We start from the raw sequence: 27,997 nt of genomic DNA, 5'->3' as shown, positions 1-27,997 counted from the left end.
GCCCACCCTCCCAGGGAACAATTCCTGCCCAAAACCCCAATATCCAGCCCTGCCCTCTGGCAGCTGAAATTCAGACAGGAAGAAATAAAAATACTTAGATATATTTCATGATATACTGAAAACAAGATAATTGGCATGCACAAAACAGTGCATTTGCATTCCTTTCTTGAAAATATACCTGTGCTTTAGAGGAGCACTGTTGGCTCTTGGAGAAGGATCCTTCCAACAAGGAGAGGTATTGGTTCTTGAGGAAGAAAGGTTCCTGAGAGGGTAGTGATCCTGAACATTGGTATAAAAACCTTTATTTTCAGCCAGGGAATGGGCTGCCTGTGGGTGCCAGCCAGCAAACCCTGGATGCTGCAGGTGAGGCCACACCAGGGAGAAGAACATTTGTCCTGGTGTGAAGGACAGGTGTCTGCCAGTAAAGGCAGGAGCTTCTCTTTGAAATGGAAAATGTAAACCCCCTCCCTCCAAATTGTTACTATAATTGTGAAATTAAGGGGCTCTCAGGCAAAGAGATGGGAATTAGGAATAACAGTTCTTTACTAGGAAAATTAAACTAGCAATGCAGTATTACACAGAACAATCCCAAACCCTGCCAGAGTCAGAATCCAAGCTGACACCCGTCAGTCAGTCAGGGTGTTGGCACAGTCCCATTCAATGGTGGCTGCATCCTCCTGCAGGGGCAGATGTGGCTCAGCTGGAGCAGTGCTCCTGGAGAAGGTGCAGTTTCCTCTGAAGCTCCAGGGATGATGTGGAAAGGTCTGGCTTTCCTCTGGAATCCAGTGGAAAGAAGGTGCCTTGGTGTCCCAAATCTCAGTTTTTATCTGGGTAGGAAAGGCTTGGCTCCTCCCCTGGCTGGAGCATCTCCCAGTGGGATGATGGAATTTTATCAGTCATGCCCTGGGACTCAGTGGCCATGAACAGGAGATATCTCCTGGAGGGAGGATGGGCTGTGGGAAGATAAAGATGATTGCCCAGCTGGTTTAAAGATGGCCCATGAGCAGATAATGTGTGCCAGGAGATCAGGGGCACTGCCCCACCCGGCTGCAGCAGATGGGACAGAATACACAGAATTCACATTGCTGGCCACATCAACCCAACACAACATTGGAGCAGAGTTTGCTGTCACCTGTGGCTGTTCCACCTTCCATATAACAGCTCTTCTGATGCTGAGTTGTGGATTTTGTAGTCTGCCTTCCCAAACTCCACATTTCTTGTGTGTTTTGGGCAGTTCCCCAGTGCTGGGTGCACACACCAGTTTATTTTTTTATTTGGAGTGTGGCTCTCCCTGTAAGGGCATTTGCTCTGGCCACCTGTGCAACACTCACTGCCATAATTACCTTAATGACTTCCCAGCTGTATTACAGTGTCTCATCCCAGCAAACAGCCTATCTTGATTAAAAGCTGGATTGTTCAAGATTGCACTAAGCCCTGTGCTTGTTCTCTTGATTTATTGCTTTTCCAGGTTAAAGCACACATCCCTGTTTTTGACTGGGAGTTTTCTCAGCTAGGCTGCACCCTGTGAGTCTGGTGGGTCTTGGCTGGATTTGAGAGTTGGTTTCCACGTTTGGCTTTGCTTTCTGTAGGCCTTGTGAAACATTTTACACCTAAGCAAATGTCAGAATCAGCACACTATCTAAAATAGCAGTAGAAAAACTGTTTTATTTTAATGCTTTAAAACACCTTTGATTAAGAAGAAGAAAATCTCTTTGCTTCGTCTAAAAGTCATGAATATAATAGTCCCATTTTTTTTTTTTTTTTTTTTTTTTTTACTTATTCCCTCCTTCTCTTCTCTACTGTCCTGCTTATTTTACTGGATATTTTTGTTATTTGTGTCCATCTCAAGTAAAAGGTACTGTCCTAAAGTCCTTAAGCTTTTTCTTCTTAAAGTGGCACATGGATCAAGCCAAGAGACTGAGTGAGGTGATAAAATTGCACTAGAAAAATTTGCTTTACTCAATGGAAACCCTGAATGATGGCACTAAACTGATACACAAATTCCACATAAATCACTTGGAATGTTGCCAGACTTCCTGGAAGGCAGGGGGAGGTTTTTTGTCAGTCATTGTATTGGAAGGCTGAGAAGTTCCTTTTCATCTTTGGGATGAAAGGCTCTTCTCAAGGACCCTTTTCCTCAGTATCCATGACTGCACACGTGCACAAATTTCATGCAGAATATTAGAAATCTGTGAAACTTGGAAGGGGAAAATGGCTTTAAAATAATCCAGACACAATAGGCAAATGGCATTGGTAGTAATTTTTGATTTTGTCATGCATTTTGCTGTATTCTGCTTGGTTTAACCTGACCTCACTGGTTTATGTACAGATGACATCATAAAGGAGCTCTCAGTTACACACCCTGTGTCCAGGCAGGTCAAACACAAAGTTACTCTAAAAGTGAACTTTCCCATATGGGATCTGATAGAGGGGAGATATTTTCAATACTAGAGTTGTCAGCAGCATCTTCTTAGTTCGTTGGGTTTTTAAATTTATTTACTGTATAAATTAAAAGTAATCAAGGATATAATGCCAAAGCAAAAGTATTGTAAACCCTGAGTTTTTGCTTTTTTTTAATTGGGTGGACAGAGATTCCAACATATATGGAACACAGAGAGCATGTATTTCCTCATACATACAAATGTACATACAAATCTTTTTTTTTAGTATCTGATTAATTTTATTCTGTTAGGACACACAAAACATGACACCTCCTAACCTTCCAGAGAGAGTCAAATTCATGAGGTTCAGAGCCTTACACTTACATTTAGGGAAACAAGTGCAAAACCCACTCTGGGCATCCTGAGTATGACCCTTGCCTCTTAGAATCTAAACATCTAACTTCTGTTTTAAAAAGGTGGATTTAAATAAAAATATGTTCACAGAGGGATTCATCTTCCAGCAGTTTTCATCTCCAATTCACAAGTCCCTGTTCCTGTGAGTTAATAGATGTGGTTGTGATCACCTGGGACCAAACACACTGAAATAATTGGGCCCTCTTTTAAATTCTTCCCAAATTTAAACCCAGTAATTCACTTTTCCAGAGGAAGTATCCCTCTAATCAAGCTGCAAACCTTTTCTTCTCTTGTAGCTTATAAAAATGTCAGTAATAACTAATTTATCACTCATTACTAATTCTGTCAGTGTGTAAAAAAGCACAGTATCACTCTTCCTGCAAACAGAAATTTGGATGCTCTGTGAGCAGTTCAGAACATATTGTTCTAGAAATCTGGATATCTAAATATAAATTAAAATGAGTGACCATCTTTAATTGTCTTTTTTTTATAGAATATGGGGTAAAATTTAGACCTTCTTGTGTACATACCAGCTGTGTCCAAGTTCAGGGTAATTAAAATTAAACAAAAAAAACCCCAAAACATTACCACACATTTGTATGTGCCAGTATTTCTGAATGTACTAAGAATATAATAAACACTAAAAATTGGCATTTATTCCACGTTAGCTTTTCATAGCCTCTCTTAACCAAGTAACTACCTTAATCATTTGAAAGAAACAATAAAAATAAATTAATTTTCAGTGTTGATGTGCATGGCAGAAGAACAGTTTACTATGCCTATGTCAAATGGCTCCCAGTTCACTGCAGGGCATTCCTCTGTTCAGTTTGAGAGCAGAGGTGGGTTTTTTATATTTAATAAGGATATAAAACTTGCTCAGCACACAAGTGAGTAGGCAGCTCTTTGGTAGCTAAAAATCTCAGCTTTTAAGAGTGACCAAAGTAATTTCCATGATTTTTTCCATGATGGTTAATCCATCAGTAGCTTGGAAAGAAATTAGATGTAACCAGTTCAGGCAAGACCAAAAGTCTTAATTTTTGTCCCTGTAATGAGCCTGTTTCAGTTGGAGAAATAAACTCAGCTTTTAGGAGAACCCCTTGGAGCAGGGCTTTGTCTCAGCTGAGACTGGGTTTTCCAGGTGTGCTCACCTGGCTGCAGGGCTGTCCCTGCTTACACAGCCCCCAGATTTCCCTCTGCTGATCCTGCAACTGTCTCCAATTCCATACAGGAAAAGCAGGGTTTATTTGGGATTAGCCATACTGTGAGCTGTTGTCTCAGTCATGAGAAAAACAGCTCTTTAATCTATAGCCAGGTGTTGGATTCTCACAAGGATACTCATTACCTGGGTTCCTGGGAGAGGAGTATCTGATTGCCAGCAATTTCCTTGAGACCTTTCCTGGTTAACCTGTCTCTAATCCCCAGGGGTTCTTTCAGGGGGTGATCTTGCCATTCTGGCACTCTCCAGTGAGTTGTTTGAATTCTGTCCCACCATCTCCACGTGGTGTGGGTGCACCTCAACTGCTGAAAGCTTCAAAGTAATTAAAAAAAAAAAAAAAAAAGACATTCTAAATATAAAATAAAGCTGTTGTATACTCCCTGTTTGATTGTTTACTTCATTACACCTCAACAAATATTAACTTCTCTAGTTAGGCATGAAATTTGTCTGCTTTGGGAGCAGTATCATTAACTAAATGGCTCACTAGTAGCTCCTTGCTCCTGCAGGAAGCATCAAAACATTTGGGGTGCAATCTTTTGAGTTCTAGCAAGACCTGGAGAATTTCGATGAAGGTGAAATTTTCTTTTGTTGTTTTAGGTGGGTTTAGTTTTTTTCTTGTTTTATTTCAAGAGGTGAGGAGAAGAAAGGAAAAAAACAGTGACTTCTGTGGAGCTGCCCTGTGGCCTGGGACAGGGAAGGAATGTGTGATAAGGTTTGGGACATCTCTGCCAAGTGAGGCAGTGTCTTGTTGCATCATTGATCAGTGTGTGAGTGAGGGGAATGAGGATGAAGCAGAGACCAAAATGTGTTTTTATGATGGAAACAGCACACAGGGTGTTACCTGACAGAGCCCCTCACATTTCTGTGGGGTGCAGTAAGCAACCTTGTGGAAATCTCGTGGAAATTATGATTTTTCCAAAGCAGTTGAATGTTGTGAATTCCCTTTGGTAGGTAAGACACTTTGTCCTTGGTTACCAGGGACTCCTGTTTTCCATATGTGGATGACTCACAGTGTTTTTTGCTTGGGATTTGCAGGAACACCCCCTTGGTGTGGGAAGGAGGAGATGTATAGGATGTGCAAAGTGACAAGGATGCTTGGTAGTAAGAAATTTTCTTGGCCTGTCTGTAGAAGTCCCACAGAATCCACGATACCAGGGTTGTGTGTAGATCACACAGACTGGTTTGGGCTGGAAGGGACTTTGAGGATAACCCAGCCCTACCCCAGCCATGGCAGGGACACCTTCCCCTGTGCCCAGGCTGCTCCCAGCCCCAGTGTCCAGCCTGGTTTTGGGATCCAGGGGCAGCCACAGCTGCTCTGGGCACCCTGTGCCAGCCCTGCCCACCCTCACAGCACCCATGGCTCTCACCTGGCTGCTTTTCTTGGTGTGAATTCCTTCATAACACATCACAAGCAGTTCATATTTTTTATTTTTCAGTCCTCCTGCTCAACAAAGCCTTTCCTTCACTCAGGATCACCTCCTCTCCATTTGCTGTGAGACATGCTTGCCATCAGCTTCCATCTGTGTCCAGAGGTGAATCCTCATCCCTATTCCAGCCCTGCTCCTCAGTTCAATTAGCACTAAGAGCCCTGGGTTAATTACCTGCCCTTCCCAAAGTCTGTCCCTGTTTGCAGCCTGCCTGAAGACAGAGTTCCCTGATTCCCTCACTTGACAACAACAAATCTGAGTCACAGTTCCCAGCCACGTCTCCAGGTGTGTGCTGAATAAACCTCCCTGCAGAACACTGCTGCTGTTTGTGTGGCTGCTGCCTGCAAAACGAGCCTTTGTGCTGATGCTCCAGTGGAAGCTGCTTCCAAATTGCACCTGATCTGATTCCAGTTCTGTTGAGCAAAATGGTCAATTCCGATATCTTCACCTGCCTTGATTGCTAAAGGAAAAGAAAATTTGGGGATTGATGTGAAATGCAGATGGACTTTTAGATTAAGTGTCTTTTCAGTCATTTCACTATACTGTCATTAATTTTTCGTGTGATGTGCCCCATTTTTATTTCACCTTGCTGTTTTTTCTGTCCCTCCCATGTTTAAAACTATTTCATTAAATATTGAAATTTAGGAAGGTGTTCTGCCAAGTTTCTGTAACTTCTGAGGGCATTAACAAATCACTAACCAAGCACAAAATGCCATCAAATTACAGAAGAAATTTAAATACACCTCCTCTCTGTGTGCCCAGGAGGGATAAGCTCTTATTGTGCACTTAGCTTAACTTTTCATCAAAGTGGAGAACAGAGAATTATTTTCTTTATGGAACTCGTAGTTTAAACTTCCCAGAAATGATTGAGTCTTATAGCTTTTAGGGAAATGTAAAAAGTGCTTCTGCCCACCAAGGACTTGATAAAGATTTTTGGCAGTTGTGACATGAATGCATCTGTCTTTTCCTTGTGATCAGAAATGGAGGCAGGCTGTGAATGATGGAAATGTGATCTTCGATTTGCCACTTCCCTTTGCCTAAACTGATTTTTTTTTTTTTTTTTTTTGAGAGAGAGAAATGAAAGGTGTTGCTCAGCTAGCCATAAGACTGAGCAGCTGACCTCAATTATTTCAGGCTGATGACATTGGCCACATCACACCAAGGGTAAAATCAGATCTCTGCCATGGGTCCTGAGATCTCAGGAGCCTTCCCCACAAAGCAGGGCAGGAATTAGAATATTCCCAGCAGAGGATTTTTGCGGGCTGTGAGTGGTTTCAAGCTATCCTTGAGATATGTGAATCATGAGATTGATGTCAGTCATTTTCAGAAAGCATCAGGATGGTCAAAACTGTGATTTGCCTTTGGTTTGTGTGCCTGTGTGAGTGAATTATGTCTCTTTCTAGGCTACTGAGCTGCTTCCTGGTGCTTTATTTTTTACTCAGTGCAACACTTGGTTCAGGAGTTGCCAAGTGAAAAAATCTATTTTCTTTCTAGGTGTGTCAACATCAAAAAGCTGTTCCAGTGTCTGAGAACCTCCCAGTTAGCTTCACAGAACAGCTGAATTTTGATAATCTGAGGAAATAACAGAAAATCACATTACACTGGAATCAGGCATCACTCTCACTGCAGAGAAGGAGGGTCTTGTCCACCTCACAGAAACATGGAATTGTGGATTCAGAGATCACTGAGATTGTGGAAACCTCAGAGATCATTGAGTTAGATGGTAAAGCCAGCACTGCCACGTCCTTAAACACCACATCCACACATTTCCTGAACACTTCCAAGGATGATTCCAGCACTGCCCTGGGCAGCCTGTTCCAGCACTTCAAAACCTTTGTGTGAAGAAATTATTCTTAATACCCAAGCTAATCCTCCCCTGGTGCAACTTAATGCCATTTGCTCTTGTGAGGGGGCAGAAGAGATCAACCCCCATGCTGGACCTGTGAATTTTGGAGAGCCAAGGAGAGGAGATGGTTTGTTCAGGATAAACTAAGGATGGGAGACATGCAGCCAATCCCATTGTAGGCACTTTTATGTGCACTGGAGGTATTGTATGTGCAGGGAAAGGCCAACTGTGCCACTGAGGTGTCGTAGACACTGGAGAGCTGCACCATGCATCCAGATATTCTGGAGATACTTATATTTCATGGCTAAAAAACATTAAATAGTTTCCTAAAGCCCCAGCCCCAATAAGGATGTGCTGAGGAGAATTTTTACTGCATGTGCAGTAGAAAATTGCCTTAAAATTAATCACTGGTGAGTTCCCCTGGGCAGGAGAGGGTCTTGCCAGCCAGCCCTGTTGAGCTGGAGGGAGAGGAATGGGCACAGTAGATGAGCCTTAGTGGGGCAATGGGATATAATCCACAGTTCCTGTCTTCTGGTGGGAGACAGGGTGTTAAATTTCTGGTAAAGATTAGGCATTTTGCAGCTTTGAGGTGGGAATTATCTGTTCCACTCTGTGCTGCTCCATCCCCCTGCAGCAATGAGTAGCAGGTAGCAGCAGTAAAGGACAGAGCAAGTTGCATTTTCATCTAATGTTTTTTCTTTATTTTTTGAAAAATGGCATATCAGGCAGGAAGAAGTGGCACTGCATTTTGGTGAGATTGAGCTATTTCCCACTTCATTCTCCTCACTGTGGGTTGCTCAAATTACTGCAGGAGAGATGTGACATTACATTTATTAACAGCAGCCAGTGGCTCAGTCAGCTGTGACCCTTATCCCAGCAGCAGAGAATTAGCCCTGCTGTGTATCCATGTCCTTTGTCTGGGGTAGGAAACTAGAAGGGAAAACAGCCCCCAGATCTTTCCTTGAGCAGCTTGGTGTCCCAGAGCTGAGCCTCTCCCAGTGCCCAGGCTGCTGCTGTCCCCATTCAGGACAACATTGACATTTTTAATTCACGTCTGCTCCTCAGAACAAATCATCCCTTTGTTTCTCATGGGCCTGAGGAGCTTTAAAATCCCTGTCTGGCAGACAGGAGGTGGCTTTATTTTCCTTAGATAACTTTGGATAACTAGATCAACACAGTTCTTGTTATCAGCTGGAATAGTTGTTATTAGTGAAAACAGTGTTAGAGGAAATAACAGGTATTTTTGTAGTGAGGGTTCCTGAGGGTAAATGGTGAAGGCAAAGAGCATTTTCCTTTTTTAAACCACCAAAACAAGAGGCTCTGATGTGTGAGCATGCAGGCCAGCATGGACTGGGAGCTCATCACAACATTTGGGAATGTCCTCCCAAAACTGCCCTTGTCACACATCTCCCTTCAGCTTTTCCAAGGCTGGGAAAAATTTGTTATATCACATAGAATTTCATGTCCCAGGGTAGGTTTGGTGTGTTAGCAGTTTAAAATATGGATGTTTTAGTCATGGTACTGCTTTTTCCCTGCTGCTTCAGGGGAAAGAAAGCAGTAATGGAGTTTAATCTCTCTTGTATAATTTAACAAAAAAGAACAAAGCTATTATGTGTAGGTTTTGCAAGAGAGGGAATGGTCAAGAAGCTATTCTAGGTGTTTTTCAGGTAATGATACTACTCAAGCTGCCTTTGCAGGAAATACAATTTGAAGTGACTGCGTTCATGCCCAGCATGCAATTAGCCTTTCGCTTTGTTTTGTGCATTTCACCAGCAAGCTCTATCCCAGAATAATACTCTGAATTCTCAATTGGTGTAATTCATTATGGCTCCATTAACTTCCAGAGAGGCTTCTCTGGTTTATTCTGGCCCCGTCCCTGGCCAAAGTGTTCAGTTCTGAATATGTAATAAAGTGTTACTCATCTGAGCAGCCGCTATTCACATCAGCACTTTGTGCCCAGTCCTGGAGCCTTTAATGTGTTTTTTGTTGGTCAACAAAGAGGGTGTTGTGTGCAAAGATTAGATGTATCTTTCTCTGCTTTTGAGCTCTGCTCTGACGTTTTTCACTCTTCTGCACAGTGTTCTCCTCCACCAGGAGTCAGACCAGACTGGCCTTCCTGGGAGGCAGGGTGCCAAAATAACACCCAGTACCAGCAACCATGGGACTGAGGGCAGCACTGTGGAGCCTTCACACAAGGAAGGAAAATATTTTTTTAAATGTCTGATTTGGAACTCTGTGATTTTTCTTTTTTTTTTCCTCCTTTTTTTTTTTTTTTTTTTTTGTTAAGTCAGGTATACCAATATAATAACAAATAATCCGTTCGAATAAAGGAAATCTGCAAAGGTTTTTTAGGCAAGTATTATGATGGTCAGAAAAAATATTAGTTAAAAGCAAAAATTCTAGCTTTAAATAATATCAACATTGTTTTTTTTCTAAGGATCAGGCTCTCTAATGTACCACTACTCAGGATAGCTGGAGGACTTCTAAGATGGAACCTTTAATTTGAGAAAATTCTTTGAGAAGAAAAAAAAAATTTGAAGAAAAAAATTTGAGAAGATTCTCTGTTTTATGGTTCGTTTTTTTTTCCTGGAAAAACTAAAAAAAATCAAATTATGCAATATTTTCTGCTTATAGAACCTTGTTATGGCTTTCTGTCATCCCAAACATCACCTGCTTAACCTAGTGACTTTATTCTGCTTTCACTGTTACTGAGCTTAATTCCTCAGGTCTTTGTAGCCTGCAACACTTGGTTTTTTTCTCTTGGTTCTCTAGAAAAAGTCATAAAATCATTCATACTTTCCAACATCTTCAGCAAATTTCTCTGGAAATAACCCACTGGCATTCTTTCTTTGACAACATCATGTTTTTATAGTATTTCATCACTAGAGTTTAGCATGTGGTTTATATCACAGTGATCATCCCTTGATATTTCTCCTGAAGCAAGGTGCCAGAGGAAAAAGTCTTTTCAGTCTAAACCAGTCTGTTTTGTTGTGGTGGGAAAAGGAGTGAGTGTTTACACACCCTTTGTATTTAAATCCCATTTTCTCTAAGCTTTATTTAGTTAGAGGGAGACTGTATTGCTTTTTGTAATCAAACCTTACCATTACAGTAACTGTTGTTTTGGAGAAATGTCAGGAAGTGTTTAAAATTTCCACAGGACCTTAATAATTTAAATGAATTTTTGATGGTAGAGGGGCATGAGAATTGCCCAGTGTAATGAAATTACAAAAATACATTAAATATAGAAAAGCATTTTATTCTGACATATAGATATTTTGAGCTTGCATGAAATATTAAGCAACCATAAATTATCCCTATATATAGATATACTTTTTTTTTTTCGAATCACTGCACATTGATGGAGGGGTAGAGGAATTGCATCAAGCTTTGCCAGTCCAGGCTGTGTTTCACCCTTCAGGAATCAGGAATTAGGACAGTCTACCTATCAGCAAAACTTAGTTGGGAGACTCTTTATCAGAAGAAAACACCATGTTTTCTGGGTTTGGATATTTGGGGTTTGTGTTTCCAGGTGGGTTTGGGTGATCATTCCCATTTCAATAAACATTTTTCCTGGTGGCTCTCAGGGGGAGGATCCGTGGAGCATGAGCACAGCTCAGGGCGTGATCCTGTTTTTTCTCACTGAGGGCTGCAGCTTTTGCCATCTGGAAAGACTATCCCAGAGTCAGTGGGTCCCAGGGGAGCAGGGCCAGTCCTGTAACGAGTCACACACGCTGACCTCACCCTGCAGCCTGGCTCTGCCTCCCTGCTGCCTGCCTGACTTGGGGCCAGCTGGTTTGCCATGGTCTTCTGCCATTCATCCCCACCACTGCCCTCTGAAAAATCCCCGAGGATGTTCCAGCCTGTCCATGCCCTGTACACCACGGGGGTTTTCGTGGTGTGGATCACATCTCCTGGAGCTGAGCTGTGCCCTGTCAGTGCTGGACTTTGCTCATGATCCTGCAGGTGCCCAAGGATCAGGTGAAAAAAACCATCCCAGGTCAGAATGCAAACACAGGTCTGGGGTCCTGCCACAAGAGTTACAATCCACTCACAATGAATAATAAATGATGACTAAAAGTCATGCTGTGTGAGTGTTTAAGAGCATCTAAACAGAAGCTGTTACAGATTAAACCAACTTCTTGACTCTGACTGAGACCTGCTGATTGATAATTTTTTGTTCATCGTGTATCAACGTTTCGCACGTAACCAGATTTCATGTTCATTGTTCAGTAAGTGTTGTAATAAATATTAATGTGTTGCTGCTCTCAAAGTACTTACTGAGGTCTTTAAAACTCTTTAAATACACCCTCAGAGCCTCTCAGGGCAACCAGAATTACCTGTAGCATTTTCCAAAGCAGAATTATCCCGTGATGTTGATTGAGATTGTGCCAGTGCATCTGCCATAAAAAACATTAATGTCATGTCTGACTGAGGCACCTTCCATGTTCATCATTTCTGAATCCATTACAAAGACCTTAATGGCAGCTGTATATAAAGACATGCCATAATGACATCTTAAATGCTGTCTTTAAATTCACAGCATGAAAAGCCTTTTAGGAATAGAGTATGAAAAAAAAAAAAAAGAAAAAAAGAAAAAAAAAAGGCAAAGAGCTGACAGCAATTTGTAGATGATACTTGTGGTATGTCTTTTTATTTAGTGGAGGTTTTATATTGATTTCAAGAAAAATAAATGGGTCCAGAAAGGTAATAGTGTAAATAGAACTTTGTTCCTAGTGAATGGCATGTGAGACTTCAGTTCATCTTGCTCATTTCACAGCAAATACAGGAAAATGCATTACAGAGTTTGGAACTGTATCAGCTGGTTATACAAAATTTTAAAACATAAAGTAGAAATAAAAGATCCAAAGCTTTTTAAATTCAGGAAAAAAAAAAGTCTATACATACAAAAAGCACAATATAAATATTCCAAAAATCTCTTCTGCAGGAAAGGTTATTTGGAAAGGGCACAAGCTTCTCATGGAATAGTCTTTGAGAAGGAAGGGGTTTGAAATAATTCTGTCACTTTCTGGGCAATGATCTGCTTTTACCAGTCACAACAGCCTCCTCAGTTTGTCTCAAAGTTTGCTAAAGGTAGGGAAAGAGAAGGAGAATTGATATAAAAGAAGGCAGTGCAGAATCTTACAGGCTTCACTCCAAATTTTTGATGATCATCACTGAAGTGTGAGGGGTGCTGGGGCAAAGTTTGGTTTTCCTGAGGTTGTTTTCCATTTTTTCACTTCATTTTTCAAGACATTGAGTACTTTAGGCAGTGGTTGAATCTTTAAAATACTTTAAATAAAAATTTTTAGAAGTCCAAAACACATTTAATGTATCCTTAATTAGTTCATAACGTCACCTTTGGTCCTGTCAGAATAACTTTTTGGGGCATTAATTAGGCTTTCCACTCTCAGCTGTTCTCCATCAGCATTGACTGAAGGATTGTGGACACACTTTATAATCTTTCACATGCTGAAGAATCACATTGACCATCACAGGGGCTCGTGGGCCATTAGATCACAGATTTTCTCGTGTCTGAGCCTTGCTCAACAGCACTGGTCTTCTCCTTGTGCCTGCCCCCACCAGGAATCACCATTCCCCCTTCACTCCTCTCAACTTTTGTCCTTTGACAATGACATTTTGAGTGATTAGGCTCTGTGCTGCCATTAATTCTGTGTGCTCACATGCAAGGACAGTTTTAAAGTGGCTGGTTTGTGTTCCAGGGTTAAATCTGTGTGTTGTTGTGGAGGGGGGCAGAGGTCTGTGTGTCACTGACTGATTTTAGAGTGGGTTATTTTAAAGCTCTAAATCTGTCTTTTTCTCTAAAAGATATAGTGTCACATATTTATGTTGCTATTTTATCTCTGAAATAGAACCAGGTATTTATGTTGCTGTATAAATAAGTAGCAAAATACCTTCTGTTCTGAATGTAGGATTTGTTTAAATGTTTTTGTTCTTTTTTTGCTAAACAAGCAAGCAAAGTTCCTGTTTAAATAGATTTTTATTTTAGATTTTTCCAGCTGCAATGTTTTCTCAACCTGAAGTAGAAAGATCTACAGTGCAAAAAACTGGAATGTGTAATACAAATGAAAAAATCCTAGGCTTATAAGTACAACATGATCAAGTTATTGGTAGAGGTTGCTAATATATCCACCACCAAATGCCATTGTTATGAAAACACACATTTTCCAGAGTTATGGCCTCCCTTGAGTTGTATTGATTTCCTCAAAGGTTGTTTAACAGGGAGAGAAATCATTCTTGTGGCAGAGGAGTCTGAGCTCCAGGGCACTGGAGGGAATGTCCTGTGTGCAGCTCACACTTGGTTTTTAAGGCTGCCTTTGAGGGAAATCTCCCTGTGCTTGTGATTCCTGTGGGGTTTTTAGGGAATGAGCTGTGTCAGGATGGTGATCCTGCAAACCAGCTTTGATGGCACGTGCAGGAGCCCAGGTACTGCAAACACTGTCCAAGCACCAGGGCGACCCAGAGAGATAAGGAATTAAATTTAACAAGTGGTGGAATCACAGGATCATTTATTTAGGTTGGAAAATCCCTCCCAGCTGTGCCCAATCCCCACCCTGTCCCCAGCCCAGAGCTCTCAGTGCCACCCCCAGGAATTCCCTGGACACCTCCAGGGATGGGGATCCAACCCTCCCTGGGCACTTCCAACCCCTGAGCTCCCTTTCCATGGGGAAATTCCTGCTGCTGCCACCCTGAGCTCCCCTGCCCAGCCTGAGCTGTTCCCTCTGCTCCTGTCCCTGTCCCTGTTCCCAGATCCCAAATCCCCCCGGCTGTCCCCTCCTGTCAGGGAGCTGTGCAGAGCCACAAGGGCCCCTGAGCCTCCTTTTCTCCAGGCTGAGCCCCTTCCAGCTCCCTCAGGAATTCTGCAGCCCCTTCCCAGCTCCGTTCCCTTCTCTGGCACTGCAGCCCCTCAGTTCCTGTGTGAGGGCCCAGCAGTGGCACAGCACTCGAGGGGATGGTCACTGCCCTGCTCCAGCTGCCACACCATGGCTGGGACAGCCCACAGTCAAAAAGAAAAAGTAAAAATAAAGCTAAATAAAGTAAAAAAGCTTTATTGTCTATGGATCTTGCACTCCGTGTTGTGTATTTCTCCCTCCAAGCCATACTTGGGTGAAGAATCTGTCACAGGAGTAGCAGCAGGGATGTATGTGGGATTTGAAACTTACTGTGGGTGCTAATTCAGAGGATCTTTTTTAATAGTGGTCATGAACAAATATGCTACTTACCTTCATGTTCCAAATAGCAGCACAGGTAACTGTTACCTGCAGAGATGGTGGAGTCCCCACAAGTGTCCCCCAAAGTGTCCAAGGCCAGGGTGGACACTGGGGCTTGGGACAGTGGAAGGTGTCCCTGCCATGGCAGGGTGGGACTGGATGAGCTTTAAGATCCCTTCCAGCCCAAACCATTCCACAGTTCTGTGGTTTTGTGACTGTATAAAGGTTAACAAAACAATCAGTTGCTGGTTTGAATTCAGTAAATAACGTTGATTATTCTCATTCTTCTTTAAGACTGACTTTCAGATCTGGGCCTGCACATCCACACTGCCAGGGACTGGGGATAATAATGATTTCTGACATGGTCACTGGAAAACCCAACACTGCTGGTGCCAGGGCCTGGATCTGCTGGGTGGGCTGAGCACCATCAGCCCAGACACCAGAAAATCCCAGTGGAGCAGAAACTATGGAATTCCGGGCGTGAGGTTTGAGCTTTACGAGCCTGGTGAGGAACCGCTCCGGGCTCCACTACCTCACGTTGCACTGAGACATCACAGCCCAGAAATCTTTTCCAAAGCTCTCTGTGGCCTCGTGATTTCAGCTCTTGTGTCTGTCTGCCCGTGCTGTTTTGTTTGCTGGACCTGCCTGGTGCTTCATGCCTCCTGGGAGTTATGTCCAGAAGCCTCCTACCTCCACCCTGGGTGGTACAGATGATCCAAACGGGACATCCCGGGAGCCCAGAGCATGACTGCAGCAAACAGGCACACCCGGGACACTGAGCTCATCCAAACCTCTTCAAACCATGACCTTTCTGGGGGCTGATGCCTGGATTTGGAAGTGCTTGCGTGCTGGATGACAGCACGTCCAGCCTTGGTGCACAGAAAGCTCCTTAACACAGAGGTTTGAGAAGGTTCCAGAGACAGAGGGGGAGAAAAGGTCCGTGCAGTAAATCAGGATTGTTGAAAAGCTGTTGCTGAGCAGCCTAAAATTTGTCCCCAAACAGCCCCAGAGCATCCCAGCCACCAGCTTTGGTGCTGGTTCTGTCAGGCACCCACGGAAAATAAAGCAGGGAAAAAAACAGCCTTGATGGTTAGGAGATTTTGGGGTGTCCAAATTGAAGTCTGCCCCAACAGAGCTCCTGCCTGACCCACATCAGGGGAGATCTGAGCAGATCCCAAAGCTTTCTCTTTGTGCTCTGAGGGAGATGCTGACTTACAGGCACACTGTAAATTGGTACTATTTTCAAGCAAAATGATGACCTTTAGCAGTGCTTCTAAGCAGGCAGTTTTTTAGAATTATAATACTACTGAAGTATTTTCGGCAAAACAAATTGATGTGGGTTATTGAAAATTATTATCTCTCTTCTGATTATGTGCTTCATCGAAATTTCCCTTCTCAAGGTATTTTTTAAAAGAGGGATTTCTATTACAGATCATGGTTTCAATGATGAAAATTAATGAGCTCGCTCAGAGTCTCTTGGATATGTGTAAAATGCATTCTTTTTTTACCCTCTTGTATTTTGATAGATGGAAAGAGACTTTTTCATGCTTCCTGACCAAACTTATTATTTGCTTGTCAAATTTACCCTAATTTTTTTTGCCATGTAGGTTCAAGGCAATGTGAGATGGCAAAAGATGAGCACCTGAGTTATCCCCAGTAAATAACATTGAGAAGGAAACCTTATGGCAAACAGATTTTACCATAATATGATTTGTTTCCCTGCAGGTTTGAAATGAGGGTGTTTTATGTGGGATTTTTTTGTTTGGTTTGTTTTGTGTGGAGTTCTTTGTTTGGTTCTTTTTTTTTTTGTTTGTTTGTTTTTATTTTTTTTAGTTAAAGTATTGTATTTAAAAGGCTTTTAGAAAAGGGTGACGTCAGGAAAAGAATAGACTTTGCAAATAGAAAACTCAGTGGTAATACAGCCTAGAAGGGTGAAATGTAAACTTCCTTACTGAGCTGAATACAATTTATAAATTTTGTATAGCTGGATCTAAACTTTTTGCTGGAGTTGTTTTAAAATGTGTCTTCATAAACACTTCCCATGGAGATATTCTTTGTAAAAATAAACGTTAATAACCAGCTGACAGAGAATTTATAGAACCTCAGTCTCAACTGCCTCTTGGCCCCAGGGGATTATGGTACAGTAAACCCAAATTTATACAAAGAATTTAATATACAGTAGGGCAGGACAAAGGGAATGGGGACTGGCTGTCATTGTTTTCCTAAAATTAATACAGTGACATATTCCTGTTCCTTTCACTGAAGCAGATGCACGGACTGTAAATAGCAGTGTTTAATATTCCTGAGTGATCTAAATAAATCTATTTGTGGTGAAAAATGCCAGGATCTGTGCACACAGGGTAGCTTCAGCGTGGGTAGGAATGGTGTTCCCTCAACTGCCGGTCAGGAATGACTTAATCCTGCCTTGCAGATCCTGCCTCTGCCTCCCTGGGATGTGTTTATTTCCATAGCCATTCATTTAGAGGGCTCTGCTGAGACTGTCAAAGGGATGCTAATTGCCATCAGCCACGGTGATCCCTGGGGAATGGTGCAGGGATTGAGAAACCACGGGACTGCTGGAGTTGCACTGCAGCCAGGGATTAAGTGATGAGTTCTGCTCCCTCCCTGCTTTTTCCATCCTCTGGCAGTCCTGGTGCTCTCCAGGTGAGGGTTTTGTGGCCACTTGGCCACCTCTCAGCCCGTTCTGTCTAATGCTGGTGCTGGTTTTGCATTAAATCATTAGTTTAATTAAAGAGCAGAACTCGGAAATTCAGTTGATTAATTCCATGGAGCAGCGTGGAGTTAGGCAGAATTCAACCAGGGAGTTCTGCTCTGCTAACAGGAGGGATCTGGGAGGAATTTGGGGCAGCTACAGTAGTGTTAAGATCTGAAAATCCGAATAAATTCTCCTAAATCTTTATTACTCTGGTGATAAAGCTGAATTTGCATTCACAAGACAAATTAAAATTGTCAGAATTCTGTGCTGCTGTTGATGAAATCTCCGGGATAAGAGATGACTTTAAATAAAAGCTTTTCTTCAGGATAAATGCCTGTGTCCTTTAAAAATATTTCCTGTTCTATACCTATCTGGAAAAGCTTTTCTTTTTTTTATTTCTTTTTTTTTTTACCTTTTTTTTTTTTAATAACTGCAAGTTCTTTATCATGATCAAACTAAATACATTTTCATTTAATGGTGCAGGCTGAAGATGTGAATATTCCTTGAATCCACTTAATCTTTTATTATATCTTAACTATGTAACAGCAAGCTGAAGAGAAGTAATGTCTGTGGCTGAGTTTCCTGTAGGTAAAATCTAGTGAATTGCAGCTTTTTTTCTTGCTTGTGGTCCATCATTCATAATTTGGACACTGAGGCTGTGTATTCTGTCTGTGTGAAGTTAGGTCATTGCAGGCAAACAAATTCCTCAGTTTTGGAAAACTTCTGCTTGCTTTTTGCTTGCTTTGGTCCCTGTTTATATTTTTTATGGCAAAACTAAGTTTTTGGTGCTGATTTTAGCCCTTTATTGCTGTACTGAGAGGATCTGGATCCTATTTTCTCAGTGACACTGCCATGAATAATTAGACAAGTCAATTCTGTAGGATTTTCACTGGAGGTGATTGTATACACAAATGAAGATGCACAGAGTTGTTTTTTTCACACTGAAAGGTGGATATGACAGACTGGATTTCTCTTTTAAACAATTGACTTCTGTTTATCAAAATAAAGTAATGCAAAAGTGTATTGTAGAATCTAACAGGACTGCCTGCCTATAGCTAGGCTGCAGAAATTAATTTCTGTTGTTTCAGAGATCCTGATGCTGTATTTCCAAATGTCTTGAGGATGAGTCTTGATATTTTTTCTGTATTAAAGGCATCTTCTGTTTCTAGGTCCCCAACATTGTGGGGCTGCACTGATTTAATTTCATCCTGGCTCTTCCAAACCAGTGACAGCTATTTTTAGTTTTCAGTTATTTACTAAAATACACTACTGGAAAACTCCCTCAACCCCCCAAATAATATCACTGTTCGAAATTACAAAAATGAACCCCCAAAACAACAAAAAACCCTCCAACCAGCAGGAGTTTTTACTTAAAGCCATGAATCTGCTTGGCACAAATATTCTTCTAGTACTTGAACCATGATCCCTTCCTTGCTCTCTTATCAATCTTATCAATCTTATCAATCTTATTTCAGTTCTCACCTGCAGGAAGTGTGATATCTGTTGGGAATATTTCTTAATCAGTGTTTGTTGTAGGAGGTTTAATTACTGTTTTTCATCCAGCAGTACTTTTGTCTGTGTTTAAATTGTTACCATTATTCTCAAAGGTATAACAACAATTCATATTGAATTACACGATATAAAAGTAAGAAATTTAATTTCACGAGGAGTCAAGGAACTTTCCTTCCTTAAAATGTTGCTTAAATTTAGACAGAAAATATTTTCAGAATGAAAAGCTAGGCTTGTGCCTAAGACTGTCTCTCATTTTTCCAAAAGATTTTTGGAAATTAAGCAATGAATAATATTTTGCTGAAGCTTTCTTTGGCTTTTAGTCAAGTGCTATAAATGAATTCATTAATGGGAATTATTTTTGGGTAGCAGTAGTGGGTGTGTGTTTAAAGTCCAGTGGTGATGCATGGTACTGTGAGAGTCAAGTGTATTCCATCTTTTCTTCAGCAGTTCTGAGAGTTTTAGCTTAAAAGAAAGAAACAAACATAAGAAAAACCCCCAAGGCTGGTGGTGATCAACCCTCACCTATGAGCCAGTCTGCTGCTGTTTGTGAGATTGAATTCTGGGCTGCCTGAATGAGAACCCTTTCTTTTGGTGCAATTAAAATAAATTATTTTTTTAGAAACAGAAGGAAAAAAAATGTATTTTTAAAATTTATTTGAGGCACAGAAGGATTCTGTGTCAAACAGCAAAAAAAATATGCTGAGCACAATGGCTGTGATCACCAGTGCACATTGTACAGGTGAAAATATAAAGACATTTCTTTATTATGTTAGGAAAATGTAGGTTTTGTAAATGAGGTTCACCTCTGGATCTACTTTTTTTGGCCAAAATACGTGGTGTAAGAGAACTGCAAAAAGGAAGGATAGGAGTTAGGATAGTAAAATTATTCAAAGTTTTTGAGTTCTTGACAGTAAACTATTCTGTGTGTATTCACTGTGAGGCAGCCAACTTTTGAATATGTTGAAATATATAAAATAATGCTTGTGCAAATGCCCCAGACAGGTAAAGAGTAACTACCACAAACATATTTCCAGCATTTAACACTGAAAACTATGCATATCTGGTTAAAGTTTAGTGTGGAGACTTAGGCTTTTGTTTAACCCTTCTCAGCATTTACTTTAGGAATGCATCTTGTCTGTGCTGGACTTTGGAACTTGTTAATTGCCTTGGAAATATGTCAGCTAATACCTGTTGTCACCCTGCAAATATCTGCAAGTCTGTGATGTAGTGTAGTGCATGCTGGTGAATATTTAATATTATTAAATGTTAAGCATGTGCTTCACTGTGAGCAGAGGCTCAAGGGAGCCTCTGATTAATTTGTCAGTGTTCTGGGCCAGAAACACATGTTTTTTTAGAGAAATGGTGAAAACACCACTTGAGGGCTGTGTGTTACCTCCCTGCTTCATTTGAGTAACAATTGTGGAAGAAATAGGGAAACAGGACTCATTATTTACTTTTACAGGGAAAACCATTGATGTTGAATCTCAGATTATGGCATCTTTCATCCATGTGAGGATTAAACCACCCTAAAGTGTAATCAACAGGAAAGTTACCGTAATAGCTTCAGCCTCAGTCACCACATTATTATTCAATATATTTCAGCTGAAGTTTGTGCTGTTCTGGATATTGTTTTCTTGAAAATTATAGGTAATTAAAGATTTCATTTTGAAAGCAGGCATACCAAATGAAAATACACTGCAGGATGTTGATAGCTGGAATAAAAATGTCTGCATAACTTCTGAATGCATTAATAGGGTTTTGTTGTTTTGTTTTTTTTTGTGGAGGGTGTTAGCTTAGGGAAGGATCTGTTTGTCTTGACATTTGAATTTTGAGTGGGTAGTTGTCCAAGTGGAGAGGAGTTCGTTGTTTAAGTGTAGGTAAAGCATATTTTATGAATTTACATGGCAATTTAAATAGGTAGATGAACCTGGACAGAACCTCCTTCACTCAGGTTCAGCAGAGGAAGCAGAGAAAATCCAGACAAATTGTCCAGTCTGGGGTTGCTGGCCTTTCTCTCTACTGGCTAAAAGGAGTTACTGAGGGAAGATTAGCTTTGTGGGTTAAATTCAGTTTTTTTGAACTTGTCTTTTTGTCACAAACTTCTCCCTCCTCTTCTGAGGCCATCCTGGCACCACAGAGATTTTTGTAAGAAAGGCACAGAAAATAAATATTTTGAGGGCTGTCTTGAAACAGTTCAAATTTCATATTTCTTTTGACCTTGTTTGGTTTTCCTCTTGGCAGCTCCGGAACGAAGGGATTCCTCCCTCCTGGCCAGCCCAGACATTGTGGACCCAGCTCCAAGGAGAAAACGAAGGCAAAGGGCAGCAAAACCTGCAGGGACAGGACCTAAGGTGGCTGCTTACGAGGCAGAGCAGCCAGCCCAGGAGAAGTAAGCAGGTTTTAAATGTATTGAAAGGTTTTTGTGTTCCCAGATCTCGCTGGGTTTGCAGGACTCCAAAATCAGCTGGGCATGGGTTGAGGAGGTTGAGGAGGTTCCAACCTCATGTCCTGGTTTGCAGGACAGGTGTCTGCTAAGAAAGGCAGGAGCCTTTCTTTGAAATGGAGAATGCAAACCCCCTCCCTCCAAATTATTATTATAATTCTGAAATTAAGGGGCTCTCAGGCAAAGATACGGGAATTAGGAATAACAGTTCTTCACTAGGAACATTAAAATAGCAATGCAGTATTACACAGAACAATCCCAGCCCTGCCAGAGTCAGAATCCAAGCTGACACCCATCAGTCAGTCAGGGTGTTGGCACAGTCCCATTCAATGGTGGCTGCATCCTCCTGCAGGGGCAGATGTGGTTCAGCTGGAGCAGTGCTCCTGGAGAAGGTGCAGTTTCCTCTGAAGCTGCAGGGATGATGTGCAAAGCTCTGGTTTTCCTCTGGAATCCAGTGGAAAGAAGGTTCCTTGGTGTCCCAAATCTCAGTTTTTATCTGGGTAGGAAAGGCTTGGCTGCTCCCCTGGCTGGAGCATCTCCCATGGGATGATGGAATTTTATCAGTCATGCCCTGGGACTCATGGCCATGAACAGGAGATATCTCCTGGAGGGAGGATGGGCTGTGGGAAGATAAAGATGATTGCCCAGCTGGTTTAACAGCTGGTGATAGAATCCAAATTTCTGGTCACATCCTGTATTGCAACCTGAGATACCTCACCACCCTGAGATTCTGCTTTTGGGGTTCCAGTGGAAAGAAATTGCCTCTCAATTTCATCTTTTATACATTTTTGTGTAATTGATGTCTTCCAGGCAGAAAAAATACTTAGCTCTTAAAACACAAATGGGGCCAGGATTTTTAATAGAAGTATTTTTCTTATGTCCATTTCAACTTCTGGACATATTTTCATGTGTTCTGGGAGGTGCTATAGCTATGCATAGGGTTGCCTCAGAGCTGCCATGGGATTGATAGTATTCAAAAGCCTTTTTTTCCCCCTAAATATATGGCAAATTACATTTGAAAAATTTTTATCTGTAATATTTTATGGATTGTAAACTCTTTAAACAACCATGGACACAAGTAGACTACAAAGACATTTCCTATGATTAGCAAAGATTTCTGTTTCAATCAGCAGGAGAATTATCTCTTTTTGACGTAAAAGTTGTGGTTTGACGCCAGCTAGCAATGTTTGAATTTACAATCCTGTTTTATTAGATAAAAAATTCCTTTCCTTTTTTTTTTTAGGATGGTGTAGAAATGTGTCAGACCTTTCTTTTTTTTTCTTTTACATCCCAGTCCAATGCAATGGAAAATGCCCTTTCCCCATTGTGTTTGGTCAGTTTGATTTTGATAGCCTGCCTGTATTTGCCTGAAATTCAGGTTCATTTTATTTAATGATTGTTGAAGGAAAATCTATGGATTCTAAGTGTTGCAAATATACAGAGGCATTGGACTGAGTAATGAATATCTGAGTCCTGTGTGTAGGGGGACAACTCAGAAGATAATGTTATTTTTCTTTTAATTCTTTGAAATAAGACAAACTTTGGTAGAAACAGAGCAGCATTATGATTTTCATATGTACAAGGAATTTCTACTCTAGTTACAGACTGAGTTAGGGCTGAATCTAAAGAGTGACTCTTCTTACTGGCTTTCACATAATTAGTTATATTTTGAGACTGGCCCTATGAACATCCGTTCTATCAGTCTCTATCTCCATTTTTCTTTTTCACACTTTATGTGTCAGTGGCAGTTCTTGGATTAGATCAGAAGGTAGGAAACATCCCTCTTTACCTGAAACATTAGAAAAGCTGAACTGAAATAATCTCCAATTTGCTGATTATTTTTCTCAACGTCACTGAAGTTTCTGAGCTTCATCTGTAGTCTTTTGCCAGCTGCAAATCCAGTTTTCAGTCAATTTGCTTGGCTAATAATTTTCAGTTCTCTTTCAGCCTGTCAGAAGTAGGGGACATGTAGAATTAGCACCGTGATCCAGTTCACAAATAGAGGTGTTCTTTTTATGGAGTAATTTGTAATTACTCCAGTAATTTGTGCTGATGGGATGCGAGATCCTTGGTGCTGCAAAGGGCTTTATCTGAAGCTGACAGCACGATGGGGTCCTGCCAAAAAAAAATAAATTTATCCAAGCAAAGTGGGGAGTTAACCTGGAAATTCCTTCACCTCTGGAAGTGCTCTGTCAGAAAGAGGGAGATGTTGTGGGACCAAGTGGCAGATTTGATCTGATTTCAGGATCATGTCTGCAAACACACTTCTGGGTCCTGCCTCGCTCCTGGGCTCTCCTGCTCAGACCTGCAGCCTGGGCTGCCTCCTTAATGTAAATACAAATGGAAATGCTTCCATGCCAAGTCACACAAAACCCTCTCCCACAGTTCTTGCTTTAGCAAACAGAGCTTATTTTGAGTTATTTCCCACGTGGAATTTTTGGTGACATCACCAGCGCTCGTGTCACGCTCTCCAGGCCACAAACCCAACACCACCAGCCTGATGCTGCCCTAAAGCTGCTGCCTCTTGGTACAACATCCTAAAAAATAAGTAAAAATGACCCTTCAGCAAAGTAAAGCATCCAAGGTTTTCTTTCCCCTTTTCCTTCCAGATTGTTTTCTGAAAACACTGTGTTTTTTCAGTGCAGTCAGTGTTGTAACATAAGAAAAGTCATGTCTTAACTTTTAAAAGAAGATATGTCTTAACTTTCATATATTTTTTGTAAGACATTACAGTATACAAAGAAAGTAGCATTTATCTTCAACTCAAGAGCATCTACTGTAAATACTAAGTCATCAAAACCTAAAGGATTCTATTTCTGCAGATACTATAGATTTAGGGATGTGTGTGTGGCAATCTTCTGCTCTTTGGAATGAAAATATATTCTTGGAGATGACCAAAAATACTCAGAAGAATGCAAATAAAAATCTGTTTGACACAGAAATTAGAGCAAAAGGAGTGCTGCCTTTCTCATGCTTTGTGTGTGGGTGCAGTGGCAGGAAAAGGAGTTGAATTGTATTTATCCATATAGACATCTAGTATTACTGTGGCAATTTGTTCAAGGGCTAAATCAACATTTTTAATGAAACTTGGCAATGTGCTTTAGATAATATTAAGCTTAGTGAAAGTAGTCATGAGAGCAGCAAGGAACTGAGCTAGGATTTGTGGAACAAGGTCACTAAATGGACTGTTTAATTATTTGCTGAAATAAAGATGTACTTTAGGATAAAGTAGAAATTTAGAATAATTAGTGGGTCAGCCAACTGCCAAGAATGAGGTTTATCCAGCTCTCTAGCAGGTTGTTCTTAAGTTGGAGATATCCAGTGAAAGGAAATGCTTCTTTAGGCAGACAGATGTTACTTTTAGTTAGTAACACCTGACCTATGGCTCCTAATTTACACATTTCAAAAATATGTAAACACAGAAAGTAGATCTTGCTTTTCAAAACACAGTTGAGCCAGGAAGTAAAATGAAATTATTCTGATTCCAGTAAACTGTGATGGTCTTGGTGCAGCTGTAACTGTAACTTAATATCTGGCAATTTCCTAAGGTGCAAGGCAGAGATAATATATAAGTCAAGTTAAGATGCAAATTCTGCTTTTCACAATTTGCATTCCATAATTGGAGGAGAAAAAAAAAAATTAATAAGAGCATTCCCAGTCCACAGTTAGAAGTTATGCTTATTGAGGCATTACCCAAATCTCTTAGGGGGCTGCATATGAATGGCACTATTAGCTGTGTGGAATATGCATTCAATATAGAGGCTTAGCTGTATAGCCTGTCAGCCTGAATCCTGTAAATAATTGGATGTTTCTATAATATTTTCACCTTTAAAGTGCTGGAACCTACTTGAAAGTACCTACTGAAGATGGCAAAGTTTTTAATGTAATTTTTAAAATGGAGTGTAATCATTGAAGAAAACCTGCAGTCACAGACTACAGTGGAACAGAGATGGAGTTTCTATAACTAAAATGAAAATAAATCAGGAAAAAGCTTCCATTTCTAGTGCAACTTACATCTTTCCACTTTGATTTATCAAAATTGTTTTTTTTTAATGAGTTAAGAAAAACAAAACCTTTTTATTTCTGTCTTTCATTTTTTGCTGCTAAAGCATCTTTTATGGTCCTCATTCACACATGTGTTTCCTAGGAGAAATGCTTTGCTGGATAAGGCTCAAAATTTTTATAAGCAATTCTGTATATTTCAAAATATAATCCATTCCTGCTGCTCGAGGGTATTCATAATTTCTGTGCTTTTTAATGCATGCCTACTGTTGAGTGGATGTACAATTACTGAAGTGGTTTGGGGAAAGGCATCTTAAATACAGGAAAAACATTATTATGGATGCAAGTACGTTGGGTTCCCCTGAGTATAAGACTAGAAAAATACTTTTAAAATGTTCTTACAGAGGAAGTATTCCATAATTCAGAGAAACAAGTGTTAAGAGACACTTTTAATCCAACTGACTGAGAAGGAACAGGTATTGTTTTCTTTTTTTATGAAATGTTGCCTGTTTGCACCAAGCACTGTGACTCTGACTTATTAGTTGCTCTGCATGCCAAAAATGTCAGTTTCATAAGTCCAGTTTAGTACATTTGATGTCACTATTACTGCATTTTTTTTTTTTTAATTGGAATTTGACTTTTGCTGGCTTGGTACCTCTTGCTTGAGTGATAAACAGGAATGACTGTCAGAATCAGGCCTAAATTTAAGTTGAAGGAAAGAGATGCTCTCCCTTACCTCACTGTGGCTTTGCTGAAATGTTGAGATTCATGCCAATTTGGTAGGATCTTTGCCACCAGTAATTAAGTTTTTTTTTTTAATACACATAAACCCTGCTTTTTCAGAGAATTCTGAAAATATTCAACATATTTTTTAGGTGCTCTCATAAGCACCCAAGCAAATCAGACACACATATTTAGGTTTCTGAGTGTTTGAAGGTCCCAGGGTTGCCAGGGGGAGGCTTGTGCCACCCTTGCTCCACCAGAGGCCAAACAGGGAATGCAATTTTTACTTTAAACACGATTGTTACGGTGCTGTTTGTTCCTGACTTCAGGGCCTGATTAAACTTAGTCATGTGTGTAATTGTGGGTAGAATGAGCTGCTGCATGGTTTTTACTTGTTAATGATAAATGTAGATTTTTTTTTTTTTTAGTCCAGTGTTCATGTTCTCCTCCCTTTCTGTGCCCTCAAAAGGTTTTTTTCGAGTCTTCACAGGTATATGTCATTTATTTGGAAAGAAATCTTTTAGCATTGTATCCCAACACTGTAATAAGTTGGACTTAAAACTTCCACCCCCTCAAAAGCACTTGGAGCCTGTGGTGAGCCCAGGGCTCCCTGGGGATCCCCTCTCTGCATTTGTTTAATTCACTGCTTGTGGTTCACATTTTTGAAGCTGTAATGCAAGGCTTATTTAAAGTGTGGTTTGCCACCACCAGTGGCTCAGGTAGGAGAAACCACAGATCTGTCCTGGGATCTGGCATTCTCAGAGAGTGACACACCAGGCTTTGGGTTTTCTGCCTCACACAACTTCTTCTTCTCGTAGAGGTTCAACCAGGCAAAAATTGGGTTCTGCTGGAAATGGCACCAGAACATTCCAGAGGGGGTGTGAAGTTTACACCACAGTCACCCCCTTTTAGGGAAAGATGTACTTAAGAGCTACATGTCACTTTTGTATTCTCTTAAGTGCATTTATTTAATACAATAGGAGAGAACTTTCCTGCTTTGGCAGACACTGTGACCACTGTGATCTTTCAGTCAGTGCAGTGAATTTGTACAGCAGTGAGAAGCTCATTCCTGCCATCATAAACTTATGGAATGCAATGTTTAGAAAGGTTTTCAAGATTATTCTTTCAGGCTGAAATGTAAACAAGTTAAGAAATCTCTTAGAAGTGGATGGTTGGGTTGCATGAGCCTCTAATGTGAGTTTTAAACCAAAAAAATTGTAATAATGAGTTAAGTCATCTTTGTGATTCATGCATACTCAGCACTATTGTCTTTTTCTTTCTTTCTTTCTTTCTTTCTTTCTTTCTTTCTTTCTTTCTTTCTTTCTTTCTTTCTTTCTTTCTTTCTTTCTTTCTTCTTCCTTCCTTCCTTCCTTCCTTCCTTCCTTCCTTCCTTCCTTCCTTCCTTCCTTCCTTCCTTCCTTCCTTCCTTCCTTCCTTCCTTCCTTCCTTCCTTCCTTCCTTCCTTCCTTCCTTTCTTTCTTTTCTTTCTTTTCTTTCTTTCCCTTCCTGGAATCCTTCCTTCCCTTTATATTGTCTGTCATTCTCTCTTTTTCTTCCTTTCCCTTCCCAAAACTTCCCTTCCCAAAACTTCCCTTCCCCCTTTTCCCATCTATTTCTGCTCCTTTCTCCCCTCCTTTGCCAGGACACTGGCAGCAGCAGTGTGGCATCAGTCACTCCAGACAGTTCTGCCCCACCTGAGCAAACATCAGGAGCATCACAGCACCTTTGTGTGGCCCCAGGGGAGCTTTGATGAGTGACCCTCCTCACCTGTGACTGCTCCAGGAGAGCTGTGCTGTGTGACCTGTGCAACACTGGCGGGCTGCCAGAACAAAAAAATTAAAAAAATAAAAAAAATAAAAAGGGGTAAAGCCTTTGATGACAATATTGCAATCACTGGGAGGAAAAAAAAAGTGATTGCAAAAAATCTGGAGTAATTCTTCACAGGGCAGAAGTAAATGCAAGAAAGCACAGGTGTTTTTCTCTGCTGGTGGTACCTGTGCAGTGTCTTTTTTTAAATGAGCAGTAGATAATTAGGCTTCCACCATCCACATGGGAAAAGGTGATTTATTTCCATGGGAAGTGGAAGGA

The 27,997-nt window shown here is 40.9% G+C and overlaps 1 protein-coding gene across 7 annotated transcripts in view; it reads left to right on the top strand.

Annotated features, from left to right (window-relative positions):
- The window catches only part of XRCC4 (X-ray repair cross complementing 4), a 144,006-nt gene that overhangs the window by 66,886 nt on the left and 49,123 nt on the right, over positions 1–27,997 (top strand). For all 7 annotated transcript variants that reach the window (XM_056514352.1, XM_056514353.1, XM_056514355.1 and 4 more), the window contains one exon: positions 20,983–21,130. In XM_056514352.1, the coding sequence (XP_056370327.1) occupies positions 20,983–21,130 (148 nt within the window). The remainder of the gene's footprint in view (positions 1–20,982; positions 21,131–27,997) is intronic.

The sequence above is a fragment of the Oenanthe melanoleuca genome, chromosome Z (genome assembly GCF_029582105.1).
Source record: "Oenanthe melanoleuca isolate GR-GAL-2019-014 chromosome Z, OMel1.0, whole genome shotgun sequence".
Lineage (NCBI taxonomy): Eukaryota > Metazoa > Chordata > Aves > Passeriformes > Muscicapidae > Oenanthe > Oenanthe melanoleuca.
This window is presented reverse-complemented; position numbering and strand designations above follow the sequence as displayed.